General features: G+C 34.9%; 1 protein-coding gene across 2 annotated transcripts in view; it reads right to left on the reverse strand.

Moving 5' to 3' along the window:
• The window catches only part of Slit2 (slit guidance ligand 2), a 313,542-nt gene that overhangs the window by 117,836 nt on the left and 175,442 nt on the right, over positions 1 to 20,264 (reverse strand). For both annotated transcript variants that reach the window (XM_090343777.1, XM_090343776.1), the window contains exon 5: positions 7,972 to 8,043. In XM_090343777.1, the coding sequence (XP_090199903.1) occupies positions 7,972 to 8,043 (72 nt within the window). The remainder of the gene's footprint in view (positions 1 to 7,971; positions 8,044 to 20,264) is intronic.

Below are 20,264 nucleotides of genomic sequence, written 5' to 3' on the forward strand. Positions count from 1 at the left end.
GGGCCTGGGTGTTGTCCCTGAGCTCTTCAGATGAAGGCTACTGCCCTACTCCAGGGCCTGGGCATTTTCCCTAAGCTCTTCAGCTCAAGGCTACCATCCTATCCCTTGAGCCACAGTGCCACTTCTGGTTTTCTAGTGATTAATTGGAGGTAAGAGTCTCGGTCTTTGAACTGAGATCCTCAGATCTCAGCCTTCTGAGTAGCTGGGATTCAAGTGTGTGCCACCACATCAGGCTGTAAAGCATAATTTTAAAAACAGATATACTAAATAACAAAAGGTTAACACTTTGGCACAGTTATATGTAGGTAATGTTGGAGACATCGTAATCTGTTCCCTTAAAGTGTTCAGAGATTTCTTACTTCTTGCTTTAAACTTCAGATACCATATTGTGTTTGTCTTATAATAGTAAAACTTAATTTTGTGTATTGTATTATTTCAGTTAATAGTGCCTCTCCACACTCTATAAAGTATTTTGAATGTTTATGCTAAGATCTCATTTCTAATTGATTTTCCTTTTATAAGAATTAGAAAGCAAGAAGTAAACTTAACTGTGAAACAATACCAAATGTGAGAAAAACCTTTAGTAATGTCTAAACAAAGCAGTATTTGTCAGCATCTCAACACCTAAATATCTTTCAATTTTTGTTATATTTTGTTTTGTTTTAGCAGAGATTTTGTTCAGATAAAATACTTCAAACATGTAGCTTATTAAAACACATTGAAATAATTAGAATCAATGAACTGCAGAAACATTTCACAGTTGTCACAAACTCAGATAAATCACGAATCATTTGGGGTGGGGGTAGAGAAGAGAAAAAAAACACTGTTAAGGTACAATCTCTTTTATTTCTTTCCTCTGTGTGTAAAATTCAAGTCAATGAAATTGCTAAAACATACCAATCTGATGCCCATAGTCATTTTATAAGAAATATTTACAACACAATAACATAACACAAATTTACTCAGATAGATAATGATACTGTGTTTTTGAACAATTGTATCATTTTCTTCAGTAGTAAAGCAGATCATTATTAATATTGGCTTTGACAAGATCTCTTCTGAAGAATCCAAAATGATTGACTTGATTCACAACAATTTACAATCTTTCAACTAACAATTCATTTTTGTTAAGAATGAGGCATCTCAGTGTTTATTGTGATGGTGTATACGAATATATAAAGTTATATTTATATGTCAATTTTTTTAGAAAAAAAAGCATTTTCTAATAGAGATCGAAGAGAATCTCTTTTAACAAAAATTATAGAAGAGAAGTAGTTTGGCATTTATGTTGTGATATCACTAAGCAAACTGATCCAGGTGATTAAAATTACAGTGACAATTGTTAATATTTACTGAACACATAGAATGTTATTCCTTTCAGTGATTCCTCAGTAATTTAGAAAGCTGAATAGTTGCATCACCTTGTTTTTGTGAGGAAATGGGGTTCACAGAGCTGTACTAAGGAGGCAAATTATTTTGCTAAACTTTGATGAGAAGATACTACTCTGGGCTGATATACTCAAATATGAGAAGAATAAACGGTGGTGCTTTAAAAAGTGGTCAGAAGACAGAAAGGAAAGAAAGCACTGTCAGTGACGTCCTCCTGTGAGAAGATGGGCACAGAGATACTGCAGTGCACACAAATGGAATATTTCCAAGAGGAATGCTTTGCTCTGTGCTGCACAGTGAGTCTTCGAACAGATCCAGTGGACACAGAAGTTGGAAGTCGGAGGTAAAGTCAGAACCTTGAGTCTGCTCTGAGGGCCTACAGGGAGTGTAAGTTATGGCACTCAATAGAAGCCATGGCTTTCTCAGGGAAGGTTTACATTCTATTTTACCTTCAGTAACTAAGGCAGCATTCTGTTGTGTTGGCTTAATTTTGCCCTCGGCCTACAACAAAGATTTTTTTTTTTTTAATAGAAGGACATTGACAAGAGAGTGGTGATATGGAAAAGAATGTTTTATAGGAAAGTAATCGAGCACCTTTGTTAACATTTACTCACAGCAATGTAGAGTTCAAAATTCAATGAAATGGGTTATTGTCATAGTTCAGTGGAGTTATTGGTGCTGCCGAAACAAGCAATTTGAAAGTCTTTCCTATCTCATGGGACAGCATGCTAACCAAAGCGAGGTCAGGCCATTGCTTAGTTTACAAAATGGACACTAGTTTTCCAATTGATCTGTTTTCCTGTATTTTACTTTTGTCTTCAAGGCATTTGTGAAGCTACAGTGCATAAATTACATATTTATGAGCGAGACTTCATTATTGAAGAAAATCACTTAAGGCACTCTAAAGACAAAGTAAAGCTCAAAGTTCAAGGGGTCACTGGTAGCCAAACTCACCATAGTTATTTGGGTTATTAAAATCCAGTGTGTTTTGAGAATGAATATAAATTTGGGAAATTACAGAACCATGGACAGTTCCACAGTATAGAGATTACATTTGCTAAGTTGCTAAATTATCATCTGCCTGTCTGTGTGTGTGTGTGTGTGTGTGTGTGTGTGTGTGTGTGTGTGTGTGTGTGTGTGTGTGTATCTTATACATAGTATCCTAGACAAACCCTGGCTAACTTTTAGGTCCATAGGAATAATCCTGGAAGGGATTAGCCATCAGGAAACGAAATTGGTATTTATTTCCTACCAATGCAGGTAATGAATAATCTCTATGGATTAGTTAGGAACTTATTCCCTTCTGAATAGGCCAGTGAAGGAGGAAATAATTTACCTTTCAAAACCTTTTCATTCTCCCAACTGAGGAAAACATTCTAGGTACACAGATAGTGGGAAGAGTTACAATTTTCATGTGATAATCAAAGGGTTTATTTTTATGATAAAACTATGACAAATGCAAAAACAGTCCAAAGTAAACATTTTGCAACTGCCTTATTATCAAGTCATATAAAATCGTGTATACTTTTGTATACTTTACACAGGTGGAGAGGGAGGTAGTAGAGTTATAGCAGATAAAATCCATAAGTAATATATGTATCTCTATAAGAACATAGTGGTTTAAGTGTCTCTTTTCCCAAACCTTCTAATTGTTAATACAGAACACACCACACATATTTGTTTTCTGAAAGTTACCATGACTTACACCAAGATAACAACAGAAAATCATCTTGTCATTTCCATCCTTGTCAATAAATTAATGTATGTGCTAGAAAGAACATCAATATTTTTTCAACCTATTTCCCACTAAGGAATCCATTTTTTTGGAAAAGGAGAGTAAGATCCACAACAAGTATTGGATGAACAGAATTGTGATAATGTAAGGACATGGATAAGAAATATGTTTACGTGCTGAGCACTGGCCTGTAAACCTAGTTACTTAGAAGGCTGAGATCTGAGGATTGTGGTTTGAAGGCAGCCTGGGGAGAAAAGCCCCAGGAGACTCTTATCTCTAATTAGCCACTCAAAAAAAAAGGGAAGTAGCACTGTGGATCAAAGAGGTAGAGTGATAGCCTTGAACAAAAGAGCTCAGGGACAGAGACCAGGCTCTGCTGGACCAAAATAAATATAAATAAATAAATGCATTTATTTAGTGTGACTGGAACATGAAGCACAATTTGAAGAGGTTGAATAAAATAAAAGAAGATAAAAGCAGGTATGCCTTACTTTAGGTGGTAATCTAAAATAATAATGAAAATTTTATCGGAATTCAATTTTTTAAGTACTCATATTGAACTCATCAAAGAAACTAAAAATAGAGTTTGTTTTATGTTAAAAAATGAGTAACCTATTTAATTTTCAAGTTTACATATTGGTGCTAACTTCTAGTCATATCCAGGAGTAAGTACAGTAGGAAATATTTTCTCCTAAAAACAGGAGGCTCAGAAAAATTTCATCACTAATAAAGCATATATTCTGAGAACAGGCTCAGAAGAAGTCTCACAAAGTTTAATGTGAATATTCTCTCCAGTGATCAAATGGAAGCACTCTCATAGATACTTGAGATAATTGAAAATAGCAAGGAGATAACTGTAATGTTTGTTTTTGCTGTTTGATTGGGAGGCAGAAAATCTTTACCCTGTGGATTTTATATCTTTTGATTATATATATATAAAGTTTTAAAGGCAAGCTTCATATACACCAGCTACCTTTAGATGAAGCAAAATTGGGTAATGATAGGGTATAGGTAGCTCATATTTTGTATTTGACTTTAAAGTGAGAGCAGTAAATGGTAAAGACGAAGGTAGGCGAATACCAATATCAGCATGATATTGTTGGGATGGTACTATGAATTTACTTTTCTAATACCTCACTGTCTAAAATGCTAAAGAAAACAGTTTAATTTGTGACTGAAATAAAAAAGCAGCAGCATAATAAAATAAAATCTAAAAGGGTTTTAACTTAATGATGGAATAAATAGATAAGCAAAGGAAAAAAAAAAACTACTTGGAAATCCTCCCTGGAGATACTTAAGAGCAAGATAAATGCCCATCTGTCGAGAATAGTTTTAGTAGGGCTTGCTTGGAGGAAGGGGAATAAAAATCTGCTAATCGGCAACATTTCTACTGCATCAATTTTAAAGTGGAAGGAGGCTGCCTTGAGCATTTTAGGCAGTCCATAAGATGAAAGCCAGTTCTTTCTGTGGAAAGTGTGTGGAAACTAGAATTCACAGAGAATGCCTGAATGTGGCAAATGAAACCTGCTAGCATACACAAGACTGAACGTGAAGACAGTGAGTTAGAGAACATGGCCAGGGTACAGCATTTTCTCATTTTACCTCTGAATAACGGTATGGTAGTTCTCAGCACACATCTCGGTTCTAGCTAACTTTCTATTTACCTGCTGAGCTGACAAATAGAGCAAAGATGTCTTTTCCTCAGTGAATGCTAGTGTTCCAACAATCAATGGCATTTTGGGCAGCACAGCACTAGAATTGGAACTCAGTACCCAGCATTCTGTAGGCTTTGCTTGCTTAGCACTTGTGACTAACCCTGTAAGCCATGCCTCCAGCTCAGCGTTTACATGTTGCTTTTAGAAATAGAACCTCATGCAATTTTCTGTCGGGGCTACCTTTAAATCTTGATTCTCCATCTCTCAGTCTTCATCATGGTAAGGACTGGTGTTCAGCTTCCAAATTAGGTTCTATCCAGTCCTTGCTTGTGGATTATAATTATGTGTATTACAATGACATGTGAATTAAAATTTAGTGAGACTCTCTCTATATTCTAGCTTTTGTTTTATAAGGCTGTAAGATATACCAAGCCTCTGGTGATGGGAACTATTTTTAATTATGTAGTTAAATATTTTTGGCATTTTTATTAGTTTTGCTACACAAAGGATTTAAATGTTATAATATTTTACAATATATTCTAATCAATCTCATCTTCTATTTTTAACCATATAAAATCTATTTTAAATGCAACATTCCATAATTTTCTAGCTATTTAGTCAACTAGTTAGCATTGCTATGTTGTCTCTCACACAGTTGAATGGATACAATGAGAATAAAAGCCATAGATGCTTTATTTTGCTCACTTTCCTTATTCAGTATCCACACGGTTTCATAACCCCATTTGTCCATGGAAATGTTAAGTTTCCAAAGTACTAAATAAATTATACTCTATTCAATTTCCCCAAATGTTTGTTAGGACTCATGATTCTTTGTTTAATGCACATATATATTCATGTTTAATATATATATATACATTCAATTTCTTATATCTTATATACTCCTCTACAGTTTGTGTTTAACCTTTTTAATCAATCAAAATCCTTCTTAATAAATCCCCCCTAATAAAATCCTCCTTAAAAAATCTTAATTTACTCAACTCATTCTTACTTACATAACACAAGCTAATGTTCTTCAGTTCTCTCCTATTTTTTAAATTTATTTTCTCCAAGCATTCCATGATAACATCAAAAAATGCTTCAGTCTCTAAACTATTTCATGTCTTGTCGATAAGTAATGATCTTGTGTATGCATACAGCATTATCTAGTGTATTTTTCCTCTGTGTTGTAGCTCTAGGTCAAATTAATTCATAATAGAATAAGTATGCTGATTCCCAATTGCTATTTATTTTATCATCTAATGAGCTTTTCCTTTATAGTTCTTCAGGACTTACACCCAGCCAATTGACTAGTTGAATATTCACAAAATGAAATGCTATATTTTCACAGTATTTTGCTCTTTTGAAAGGTCTTTCAAGTATTATTCCCAAACAATCAAAACAATTTGAAATAACTGTTATATCCATTTTGTAAAACTGATTGATAAGGCTTAATGACATTGACTGATTGGTTCTGTCTAAACACAAAATAGAGCAAAAGCATTCTGAGACTGCAACGTTAAATTCATATCCTAACATACGTATAAAGTTGGGAGACACTGAACTTCAGATGAAATCGTTTAAAAATACACTTCTCCTAGGAATTGGCTCTCATCTCATTTTAATGTCTAAACTTGTTTTCAATTTTAAATGAAGAATAAATAGGAATGAATCCCTCACAACTAATCTTTCCCTTCAAAAAAATCCGTAAGTATGGAGGAATTGCTTTTTATACATTTGGGATTCCCCGAATAGCTGAACTAAAAATGTTGAAATCCACTTGTTTTAAAAACTTGGAGATAATTGCAAATGATATTTGTAAGGGGTACTTAAATATAGTCATTGTTATAGTTCTTATGAAACTATAAAAGCAATGTGGGTAAGTGTGATAGAACAATATTATGCAACTGTAGTTAGATAAAATATAAAGTGACAGATCTGGCCAGCCTAATTCTATCTTCAGACTTCTTTATATCCTAGCTATTGAAGAAAAAATAAAGAAAAAGAAAGAAAGAAAAGCTTTTAACTTGAGTGCCCATAAAAACTTAGGGTCAAAAATTTAATGGTCTGATAGTCTATTTACTTCTACACTTATACCTGCAGGTCTGTAGTTTTCTATTTTAATTTGAAAGAAGATGCTTAGTACAAAGCCCATTGATACTGAAGAAAAGAGATAAAGGCAGATATCTGTGGCTTTCTAAACACAAGTCGTCTTTGACAGGGAAAACATCTGTCTCACTTTAGCTACTGGAAGAAAGAACACTGGATTCCACTATGGAGTATTGAATATAAGTTAATTCTTCCAAAAAGTACCTGCTGTGTTTATTATTGGTTAAGAATTATTACATTATGATCAGCATATGGGAGCTTTTCTTTGTCCACAACTATTGCAAAAGCTAAGAGAAAAAAAATACACCCTAATGTTCAGTGTTCACTGAAGAAAGCAATTTTTAAAGACTACTATGCTCTATTAACATCTGTAAACATATGTTTTGAGCAATCAGAGGACTGTCATTGAGGACCTAAATCCAATGGATAACTTAAGAGCTATAGGTGAAACCAGAGTAACGATTTATCAACAATGTACTTTATTTTCTTTTTATGAGATGATATACACATCTTTAAGGAAATGGGAAGGAAAAAGATGTGATAAAAAGGCTAGAACAGGAAATCATAATTTTATCATTCTGAGACCTTGAAGTTTATTGAAAATGTTTACCTAAAAGCTCTTAAAACTCAAAATCTGCAGGGACCTGTTTGAGATATTGCTAACAAAAAAACTTTAGCTAGACTTTTCTGAACAATTGTTCATTTCTGCACTTCCAATAAACACCAATAGCAACAGAAAAGGGACCGAAATAAATCAGCGCAAGGCAAGAGAAATGTATTGAATACATTTTAGAAAATTGTTCCATTCGATTTCTAAAGATTTTAAGAATGAATTTTGTAAAAATAAAATGGTTTCCATATTTTTCTAAATAAGAGTCTTTTCAAATGGAATCCTATATAAATAAATAAATATATATATATATATATATATATATATCTCTATCACCATTATGATATCTTAGAAGCAAGGACAAATATAAATATATCACCACATTTTTCCTGGAATGTTTTAAAAATATAAACTTGACTTTTAAAAGACTTCATAACTTAAAATTATCATAAATTGAAGAAAAAATATATACTTACAAATTTTTAATGTCAACTGCCCCCCGGAAAGCCTTCCTTGGAATGGCCTGAATTTGATTTTCACTGAGATCACTAAGACAAAAAAAAGAGAGAGAGCTTACATTGTAAGATTTTACTTTAAAATTGCTCTAACAGAATTGTAAACTGGTAGGATTTCATCAATGCAACAACAGAAAAAGAAAATATCACAATTATGTTCATAGCAATTAATAGAAATCTAAAAACTTGGGAAAATACACAAAGCTATAGGATACAGATGTGCTTAATAAAAAACATATTTTCCATTCTTTCCAGATAAAAGTAGTTTATATCCTAATTATTTTACTAAAGTATTGCTATATTACCATATCTCTAACTTTATAATTGATTATAAAATGTAGCGCTCTTTTAGAGTTGCTTCAATTCCGCAATATGAAACATTACTTTAAAATAAACAGTAAGTTGCCCATAACTGTTGCTTTTGTTCCTGATATTTCTCCAAAATCACTGGCATAAATTAGATTCTTAGAGAAGGTTGAGTAAAAGGTGATAAAACCTTGGAAGTGTGATTATGTTTCCACAGCACTTTAAGTAATCTTGAAAATGGAACATGGCAGCGCCAGCCCAACCATAAAACCAAGTTCCAATATGAAATATTAATAGTAGGCTGATTTAAAACCTTCTTTAAATAATTCTATTATAACCATAAACGCACAGTGTCTATATTCACATTTTAATTTAATTGAAAAATACATTTTAATCAAGGAGAAAAGCACTCTGAGTTGAGATGAGAAGTTCGCAAAAATGACTAGTTATGGAATTGATCGTTATTTTTTTTTCATTGAGATTCCAGAGACAGATAATTCTACAAGCTCGCTCACATGGTACTATTAGCTTTAACAAGTGAGAAATAAGATATAGACGTTAAAAAATAAAAACAGAAAATTTTAGTTTTTTTTCTAAAAGCATTATCATATAGCAGAAAGTTGAAATATCAAAGAAATGCCCCAATTGGCAATGGTAGTAGTAAAATAAGTCTTACTATGATAACTGATTTTCACAAAATAGATGAAGTTACTGACCATGGGTTTGTAGCAGATGAAAGTAGAGCCATTTTCCAATATGGGAAAAGGAACTGGAGAGATGTATCTACCACCTCCTTCTCACAAAGCTGCCAAGACACAGTGCTTGCAATTCACACACTTGTAGCCACACAGGAGCACAAGAGAAAATTGACAGCTGTGGAGATTTAGTGTGTGGTCTTGACCTCATTAGCACCAAAATTCTGTACAAGTAAGATTTGCTTTTATATCTCCATATCCTCAATGTTCCAATAAAAACAAGTTCACGAAGCAACTTGTAAAGAAATGTGAATTATTTAGACAGAAGGTCTTTTGCAAGCCCCTGAAAATGTCCTCTATCAAGTTGTAAATTTACCATTTGTGCTTATGTTGGAGTTAAGGCAGGCATCCATTTCCTGAGCCATGTAGCTTTATACTGCTTTCAATAGTTCCTAAACATCCCTGTGAGTAATAAAACTTCATTTCCTTAAAGATTGCTTATTTCTCCAGCTTGTCATTGACTTAGACTGACTTCCTTCCTTTTTAAAATGACATTGAGTTAGGAATATTTAACAATATATATCTTTTTAAAAGCATGATGTACTTTGAAGAGACTTCAGAGATTGGAGAGAGAAAAATCAGAAACAGTAAGAAATGAGGAGGAAGAAATGATTGAATTCAAGCATTTATGTTCTATCACGCTCCCTGTAAACCGTAAGTCACATTGTTTCTCTGTTTCCTTGCCAGCCTCATGTTTTCTAATCTTAGCCTTCCATTTCTTTTCAAAGAATGCTTCAGAGCTTCCGGGTGGGTAAAAATGGCAGCCATATGCACTTCAAACCCTGGCTGTTCCTAGCCTTCCCAGCCTTCCCACAGTTTGGGCTGCTTCAGTTTCCACCTGCAACCTCAGCTCTGTCCTGTTTTTCCTGGCCCCATTGTGGAGTTACTTTCTCAACCCTGTGACTTTAAATGGCTCACTGAAACATTCCTGACAAACACTGAAAGGCAGTCGGATCACCAGTCCTGAATTCATTTTAATCTTTTGGATTACCTTTGGAAGAATCCTAGGGTACAGAAAAGCTTTCTCTGGCTAGTATTCCCCAATCTTGTCTCTTAGCAAATGAAAGAACATTTGTCAGGCTCAAAGCCATTTATTCCCCTCGGAATAGTACTTTGTGGCTTCTGCCCCAAGCTCCCGAGACGAGTGCTATGAAGTCTCAGATTTAGTGCCTAGATGATTCAGGCAGGCATCATGATCCCAGGCCCTCCAATAAAGTGTTTACAAAGGAAAGAACAACCTGACATATTTTCTGTACCAATCAATTGCCATAGCTAAGGTTTTAAAAATACTTTCTCCCAATTAAAGTGTACTTGCTTTCATCCTTGTGACCCTCTTGTAAAATAAGTGTGTTCTCTCGATTTCACAGGAAAGAAAACGAAGCTTCAAAAGTAGTATGAGTGCTACGTGAAAAACTAAAGCACGTTAGGTGATTTACATGTAAAATAGATCAGATAAGGGACAAACAGGAGTCAAAAGTTAGAAAAGAGGGACTATAGATAACAATGGGCAGTTGGGAGAGCCATTTTGAGGTGTAATGTTTATGATTTTGAAAAATCTTTCCATATAGTGGAGAGACATATTTCTCAAATCATTGGAGGGTGGTTGACAAAGGCCATGTTCCAGATAGAAGTAGATCTTTTTTGGAACTTGTTGAAAAGTGTTTACACACAGAATTCCTCTGCCTTTAGTGCTGAGGAAGAGGGTAATAGGTCCTGAATAGTAGGGGGAAAAAAAGCATAATTCCAGAGCAATTAGAAGCATACAGTTAGGAGACCCAGATTCCCTGAGAATAACTTCAGCACTGCTGTCTATCAACTATGTGATATCAGTTCTGTGTCTTGGTTTCTTCAACTGTGAAATGGCACAATAGGTGTGCTTTGTAAAACTGTTAGGTGGATTTGGTTTGTTTATACTACTATGGTGTTTAAAAAATGATGGGCACAGAATGTGATAGTGGCTCATGCCTATCAGCTAGCTAAAAGGAGGATGAGATCTGAGGATCATAGCTGAAAGTCAGCTTGGGCAGAAAAGATTGTGACTCTCATCTCCATTTGACCACCCAAAAGCTGGAAGTGGGGCTATGGCTCAAGTGGTAATGTGCCAGCATTTAATGCAAAAGCCAAGAGACCACATGTCCCTGAAGTGTGGGCCCTTGAGTACTGGGACCAAAAAAAAAAAAACAAACCATAAATAAAAGAGCTTTTACCACACCCAGAGTTCAAGCCCCACAACCAACGAAAAAGATCAGGTAAGCAGAAAACAGCCTAGTTGATTGCTTATACACTGTGGATCAGCCATCGGCCTCATGTGCGCTGGCTCTATTCTGTAAAGATCTCTGAAGGCACTGGCAGCATTGCTAATAGAAAGAGATTGTTTTGTGAACTGTGTAGAATGAGCAAAATGATTCGGAGCTATTAGCTGGATGGAGCTGACAAGAGAGGAGTCTGGAATTACGTCACTAGGCAATAGAGTGTAAAAAAATTGTTTCAGGGGAAAGGAATGGCGTGATTGGAGTAGATTTTTAGGAAGATTAATCTGGAAATTGAATTTCAGAGCAGGCAGGGTTAGTGACCAGAGGAGAAGAGTTGGATGGTGTCTCTGACAGTTGGTGAGTCTCTTGTGCACAAGGTAATTTTTTTGGAGAACATTAAGCAATAGAGTTGGGAGTTGCGCCAGTCCCAAATATAAGGTCTTCAGGGCAAGTAAACGTGACTGCTGTTCTGGAATGAACTTGGAACCACTTGAGTTTTCTAAGTAAGGAAAGAACCAACTAAAAAGTGGGGAAATGATATGTACATTAATGAGACAATCCGACTCAACTGGCTAAGGGCTTATGGACAAATGCTTAGTCATCATATAGAATTTTCTTCAGCATTATACAAAAAACAGCAACAATGAACTCCTTGAACTCGAAAGGCTACTTGATTCTTTTTTTTATTGGTTGTTAGGGGGCTTGAGCTCTGGGCCTGGATACTGTCCCTGAGCTCTTCAGCTCAAGGCTACTACCCTACCCCTTGAGCCACAGTGCCACTCTGGTTTTCTGGTGGTTAATTGGAGATAAGCGATCCTTAGATCTCAGCCTCTTGAGCAGCTAGGATTACAGGTGTGAGCCACCACACCCGGCTAAGGCTACTTCATGCTTCTCTGAGAAGGCAGGGTAGTGAGACTGGCTAAACAGTCTTTTCCATTGGAAGCTAATCACCTCAGCAAAGAAATGAATGACCTCAAAGTAAAGCAGTTATCAAAGAGGGAAGAATTTGCATTGTTGTTATTTATGCTCCTGGAAGGACAAAGGCCTGGGAGAATCACATTGACAAGAGCTCTTATGGCCAATCCCAGGACCACAAATTCACAATCACACTGGTTGAGAGTAAAGAATCTCATATCACCACTGTCTAGACAACCATTTTACTACTTAGGCTACACATACCCTTTTCCAATTTAGTTTGTGTTTCCAATAGGATTTCACAAGAACTGTGCCTAGGATAGTCTCTTAACCATGATCCTTTCAAACAGCTGAGCATAAAGTCATGAACCATCCCTCCTGGCCGGTCTGTTTCCTCTATGCTATGCTATTGCCACCAACTGAAGTGACTTTCTTGTTACATATACTATTACTTCTCCATATGTATTTTCTTCTCCAGGTCTTTGTGTATTATTTTATAGATGAGGTATTTTGGTCATTCTTTGTCATATCTATGAATGGGCTCTCTTTAGATATCATTGGGGTTGCTTTTGTATTGATTTTTTAAATTACTGGGATCCTGCATCAACTTCTAGTACTGAGCATCTAACATTTTCCTGAACATAGGAAAAGTAGACACTTATTTTTCTTCTGATCTCTAAGACACCTGAATACCAGTACTCCTAAGACTTAGTAGAAAGTATTGAAAAACATTTTCTTCCAGCATAATGTCAATACACATAATATTCTGTTGGCATTCAAGTATACCTGGAAATTAAATAAATAAGATAATACTCAAAGCTAACATTTACTGACCAACCCACTGAGGGGAAGAAAGCACACACTGTCAGACTTGTTCTTACAATCATGTCAAGATATACTCTTTGATTCTCATTTTGGAGATGAGGACTTGAGGCTTACAAAGATTTCAAAATTTACCCGTGGTCATGATTTTAGAATGCTATGCAGCTGGGATTTGAATTTCACTTATTGTTCCACAAAGCATAAAATGCTATACCATAAGCATACTGTCTCATATTGCTAACAGTAGCTTCATTAGAGGTCTGGCTTTCTGGAATTGTCATTCAATCATCCTGCAAATGCAGTTTCAAAGTACAACCTAAGAATCATCCAGAAGAATTCTCTAGAGAGAGTCTTTGGGGAAACAGATGTTTGGGATATATTCTGGAAATACTAGGCAGAATCTGTAATATTTTATGAAGTCTCTATTTGACCCAGTTTGCCAGCTAGCTGTTATGCTTATAGTTTTCTATCCTGTAACAGCAGCCTACCGGACCATCTCAATAAGTGGAATCATCTAGTTTTCATCTGGTTAATACATGGGGCATTTGCACATGTGTGAACAGTTGAATGATGTCAACCCCAACTGGAGGAAAAAAGTGAAGCATGAGCAAAGCCATCATTGTATACACACATACACTCACACACACATACATGCACACTAAAATTAAATATATATATTCAGATACTTCATTTGATATAATCTATATTATTCTTATCAAAAAATAGGAGGAGGAGGAGGAGAAGGAAGAAAAGGAAGAAAAGGAGGAAAGGAAGGTGTACATGTGAACCTAATGTGTAAAATGTGTTTATGTGCTAAGCATTCTTTATGGTTTTTTAATCTTTTTATTTCTAAAAATTTCGGACACCTTTCAGAACTATTCTTTCCTTCTGATTGGTGTCTGCCAGGATTTTAGAAGGTAGAATGTCATCTGCCAGATCTGAAGCTGAAACACCACATCAGCATTTAACAAGAATCAAGGCTGCAGTGCTGCGATTTTATTACCCACAACGTATGGTTTCTCGTTGAGTATCCCATTAACCTTAGAGTGCAATGATATCATTTTAATTATATAAATTGAAACAGCAATGTATAATACCTATATCATGTAAAAATGGATTTACTTTATGTGAAAGTGTCTAAACTATCTTTTACTATGAAGCAATAAATTTGCTGTAGATGGCATTCCTGCCTGTAAATTTAATTACTGGTAATTTTATTTTCCTCCACAGTTTAACCTCTCTTAGAGTCTGACCGAGAATACTATAAATCTGTACTTCCATGAACTATCATCTTTGGAAACTACTGAGTAATGATAAATGAGTAGTGGCTCAGATTTTCACTTTTAAGAAGGAGAGAAACATAAATCTAGATAAGAAACAATAACCCTACAGGTAAATATCATCATGGTATAAATTCCTCATGTCATAAAAGTATATTATTTATATAAGGAAATTGTTTTTTATCCTGATTTCTAATCAAATAATACATTTCATGGAAAAATCCAGGTTTCTATGTAGTTTGGATATCCAAATAATTGAGTGGGGTAAGAGATTTAGACTACAGAAAGATGAATTTAATATGAAAGGCAGATGTTCGCAAAACTTTAGGGAGGTTGGGGAAGGGATCTCCTGTGAGTTGGGAGTGGTTTCGAGATGTAAGAAAATGCTTTATTATCCATCTTTACTTTCTCTATAAAATATTAGACCCAACCAAACACAGGTTCCATGATTTCCCACATTTGAAACAATCAGTATGTATCTAGGATAACTCAAGCAGATCACAGTAGCTCAATAGGTGTATTCATACGACCATATAAAATAATGCTTGAACTCCAAGATGTGGAAAAAGAGAGATTTTTTTTTATTGTTGATGCTGATGATGTTGTATTTAATGTACTGTATAAAATTCTATCTTTTTCCCTTTGTTTTCTCCCCTGTAGTCCCTGGGTTTGGATTCTGGTACCCTGTGTCATGTATAGACATTTTTCTGATTGGGTGAGGAAAGGGGAATAATAAAATACAGAAACAAAAGACAAAGGGTGAACAGATGCAACAGGGATTCCCAGAAATGAACTGTATAACTGGTGGGGGAGAGGCAGGAAAGGGGGTGAGAAGGAAAGTGGGAGACAAAAAGAGGAATGGGGTACAAATGTTCCACAAGAAATGTACTCATTACCTTACTTGTATAACTGTAACCCCTTTGTAGAGGTGACATCACCTTTATACAAAAATACAAGTAAATTTTAAAAAGTCACTATTTCTTACAGGAATCACATTGTGACACACACCAAGTAAAATGATCAAGGCTTCATGGAAAAAGAGAACAAAGAGGGCCAAACATGGGTTTAAGAGTCATTCAAACCAGGGCATAGGGATCACTGTCTCCCTCTGAATGGCTGTGTGACTTGTGCAAGCAAAGGGGCCTCTCCTAAGCTCCCCACCACCTGCCAAAGCTTGGTTGCCACATGTACTGAGCTTCTGGAAAGTAGTTTCCAATGTTGCTAAATGTGCCAATTATAACTGTGCAGTTCTGCATATTGCTGTCTGTTCCTTCTGTGGTGAACCTGAAGGGTTTGGACTAGAAGTACTACAATGGATATGTCATTTATCAGCACTATGACCTTGAGATAATTTTTTTAAAAACTTTGCTAAGCTTCAGTGTCCCAACCTTTGTACTAGGCTAACATTTAAAACACATGTTCTAAAGCTTTTGGAAAAATTATATGAGACATTCACATAATAATATTTGTTAAGTAATATATATTCTCATTTTAATGTGGAAATACACAAGAAAACAAAACAAGATATTGGAAGTTTATACTTGAAGAACTAGTGCACCAATCATACCCACAAAGCATATTTTCAGACAAACATTTTCTCATTTAAATATATTTGCAAATTCTATTGCTGTCATTACCAATAAACACTTAAAACGAACCTCAGTAAGCTTTCAGTTATATTAAGAGACACTTTAAATTCAGAAAATTTAAATTCATCACATTCAGTTTTGAATTACAAAACAGCATTGAAAAGTTCATAACCCAAATCCGGGCATGTCAGGATGTCCTGAATGTAAAAAGCCATTTTGTAATATTTGAAAGGCAAATCTAAGACAATGTTTCCATTAAGAGAATAAATCATCCTTGATTATGCAGCTAGCAAATATTTTGAAGGAATTCAAAGCCACAGTTTCTGAGATCATGCCTTCAGGAGAATATGTATAAAAGAGCTACAGATACAGAATCTGAAAGACAACTCCTGGTTCAAAATCTGATGAGTAGTTATGAGCAGACTCTCATGAATTGGTAGTCCTGGGGTATGCATCTCAGAACTCAATCCTCTCCCCCCACATCCTATCTACTGGGCTGGTACAGAAGACAGGTCCATGTAAAGAACAAAGGCAGGTAGCCTGCATCTACATTGAAGGCCAGAAAGGAAATGCCACCACAGACAGCATTTTAATAGAGAATTCAAAAAATGACAGAGAATGGTATGGAAGACAGAGAAGAACAATGAAAAAGTGAGAAAGTAAGAGGTTAAAGAGAAAAAATATGGCTGTGAGAGAGGTGGATAAAAGAAGTATGAATAAGAGGAAGAAATCATAGAAGATGGAGGGCATACAAGCAACTAGAGGAACATGAAAGATTGAGAGCTGAATATCTCTCATTTCTCAACATTCCTAATGTTCTTCTTTTATATAATGTGCAGGAACAGCTTAGGACTCTGACACATTGCTTTAATTGCTTTAGTTATATTATATTATATTATCTAAACATAAAATAACACAGGCTGGATTTGTTGTGTTTGCAAAAGATGCTTGCAATTTATATGAGAAGAAAGTACAAATTCATTTTTCTCCCAGAATATACATGACACATAGCCTTCATATCTATCCACTTTGTATCATTTCTTCTTTTTTTTCCCTTTGGGTGCAACTAAAATGATGCAGATTAGTGCATCACAAAGTTTTTCAATTAGAACACTGTCCATTTTCTACCTTGATCCTGTCAAAGGATGTCATTTCAATGAGATAAAATTGACTTTACAATTTGAATGCCACTCAGATGCTTTCTTTCTGTGCCAGTTGTCAATAAATATCTTAACCCATCATACTTCACAGAAACTCTTTTAATAATGCACGTCATAACATTTCACAGTTTAAGTTGATGAAGAACTCCATTCCAATACTCGCAACCCTTCCATTTGCTTAAAATTCTATTTGGATGCCAGAATAAACCCAGACACAGTTTTGCTGTGTAAGCCAATCTAGTAGCCTTTGAATCAATCCAGCCCAATAACTGCTCCAAAAAAGCACTTAAATCAATTTGCTACAAAGGTAGTGCATAAAATGATATATGGACAAATTGTAATTCGTCATTTTACACAGATAATTAACCCCAGCAGATTGAAGGCCTTTGAGTGTACTGCTCAGTCTCAATACATCTTTGTGAAGAACATCCTTTGATAAAATAATTTTAATACATGTTCCATGTATGTGTATAATACTAAGAGATTAACCTACAAAGTATGAATAACTTTCATTTTGTATGATTTCAGCATTTTATAAACCTTTGTGAAATTCAGTAGATCTTTTCCTGACTTGTAGTGTTTCTTTTAGTTACATTACTCACAAAAGAAACCATCCATAAAAGAAACTGTCTGATTTAACTGGACTTTAAAAAAAATCAGCATATTTTTTATGCTATTTGAATTAGCAATTTCAACTCTGTACCTCCTTCTCTCCTTCTTCCTGTGTTATCCATGTTACAAGTATATAGTAGCTCCCCACAGCTGCTCATGAGACAATTATAGAGATTTTTTTTTCAGAAAAATAATCAGCTAGAAAATGCTTTGTAAAGTTGCTAAGACAAAACCTCAACTGACATTTATTTTTCTACAGTATTTTAAATTTAATTTTTATTGTAAAAGTGATATACAGAGTGGTTGCAGTTACATAAGTCAGGGAATGGGTACATTTGTTTTGGAACAGGGTCACCCCCTCCTACATCTTCTTCTAGTTTTTCCCTTCATGACTTCCTCTTGCCCAATTCTAGTGAGTATCACTGCTGAATTCATTTACCCTTTGTCCAACTGTTTCTGTGCCTCTCCTTCCCCTGCTCAAATCAGATAAACTTATATATGGGAAAGGGTACAGAAATCAAAAACAGTGACAAAAGGACATAAACCAAGAAAAGAGAAAAAGAAAAAAGAACTGCAAACAGCACAACTTTTTGTATTCTTTACTCCAAGTGATTTATCGATAATAACTTTGCAGCTAGGTAGGGCTAATCAAAGCAATGTCTTTCATGGTCCAGACATGATTTAAAGATTGGAATCTAGGAGAATTCGGAAATTGTTATCTAATACTAATCCATTCGTATGCTTAATATAAATAGAATACTTTACAGCAGCTGATTATTTTCATCCAGTATCTTTTTATTAAAATACATCAGACAAACTTGCAAATATAATGAAAAGGTTATTGTAATGAATTATAAAGCAATTTAGTTGAATGTGTAAGATCAATTACAGTAAGTAATGCACAACTAAGATTTCTTTATGCTTAAGCATTAGAAAATAAATAACAGTCGGTGGGTTCAATGCACAGCATAGGAGGAAGGGAGAGATGTGAGGTGTGAGAATTTGTTTGTTCTCCCACAGAGGAATCCACAATAAATGGCACTGAGTGACAGCTGCTGATGGGGAAAAAATCTTCTTGAGAATTGCAGAGATACACTCAGCACAACTGCTGTTCTTAAAGCAGAGTGGAATCCTGAGGTCAGCAGTGGCTTAGGTGCCTGATTCAGGATGTCCAGTGGCTTAAATATCAAAGAAAAGGATATGAGTTGGGAAGAAAATGTCAAAGCATGCATGTATATATATAATATATATATGTAAATCTACACACATGCATATTCTAAAGTTTCTACATTTGACCAAGTTTGTAGATTACTTGTATTACAAAAATAGATGATTCCATTGCACATGTTGCGGTCACCTCTAAAAAACTTCAGTCAGGTTAAGCCTGCTTCCCCCAAAATACATAAATGCCGAACTCATAGAAGATCTTGCGCTGTATTGTAGCTTACTGAGCAACAAGGTACAGCAAATGGTTTCATTTTTTTCTGTGTAAATATTGTAGCTTTTATATGTCTTGTGTTTTTGCTGTGATGTTTCTAATTCTGATTGTCAGCATTTTAAAATTGTTGCTAGTGTGTCTAGCATACCACTTGTGTTCTCTTTCCAGGCTTTAAATAAAACCAAATTAGGAAATGCATTATTTCTTTGCAAATTACAAAACAAATTCAGCATGAGGTCCCTAGTTTCTAAGACTCTGTCTGAATAAAGACATTCAAACATTTAAACATGAAGGAAATTCTGCAAAAAGAAAAAAATCAGTTGGACTTTAATGGTTATTAAGTCTACCTTACTTCCTTACATTGTCTGGGTATTTGTAGACTTAAAATTTCTATAATGAAAAGTTACTTTAGTCAAAAGCAATTGCTTTAATTGCTTTTAATTATTATCTATAAACCAAAGGCAATTAATCTAATTATCAAAAGAACAATGAATCTTCATAATTCCATAAAAACTCAATATTGAAAGCAATTCTAGAAATAAGATAGAATTGTTGCTTTTCTCCAACACTGCTGATATGACACTAATTGCAAAAAAATAAATCATTCTTTAAAGAACTGTAGCCATTGGCTCACATAAAAGTGCAGACTTAAAAAAAACTAAAAGTTGTACTTAATATCAACAAACATCTGCCCTATGCACACATTAGTACAGTAATATTTTTGAAGGAATGAGAAAATGGCTCATTTCAGAAATATGTGAGAAAGACAATAAATAACAAGTTAAGAAGCTAGGCATAGAGTGACCGCTGTGTGTCCTGGGGGCCAGTTGTGGCTATGTTGTGATTCCATTGATAAAAATATGACACTTTCAATTCATTTTGACCCATCTTTTCTTCTTTCCCATTCACATTTAATATTTTCCACCTAAGGAAGATATATGGTGTCTCTAATGCTCATGGTTCTTTGTTTTCTTCCTCTGCTTTTTTTCTCTTTGGTGAGTAAGATTGCTGAAAACCCTCTGTTCTCAAGTTTACTGTGTGTGTGTGTGTGTGTGTGTGTGTGTGTGTGTGTGTGTGTGTATGTGTGTCCATGTAAAGGAGAGATAAAAGAGAGAGATACGCACA

Source organism: Megascapheus bottae, chromosome 13 (assembly GCF_031878675.1).
Source record: "Megascapheus bottae isolate mThoBot1 chromosome 13, mThoBot2.hap1, whole genome shotgun sequence".
Lineage (NCBI taxonomy): Eukaryota > Metazoa > Chordata > Mammalia > Rodentia > Geomyidae > Megascapheus > Megascapheus bottae.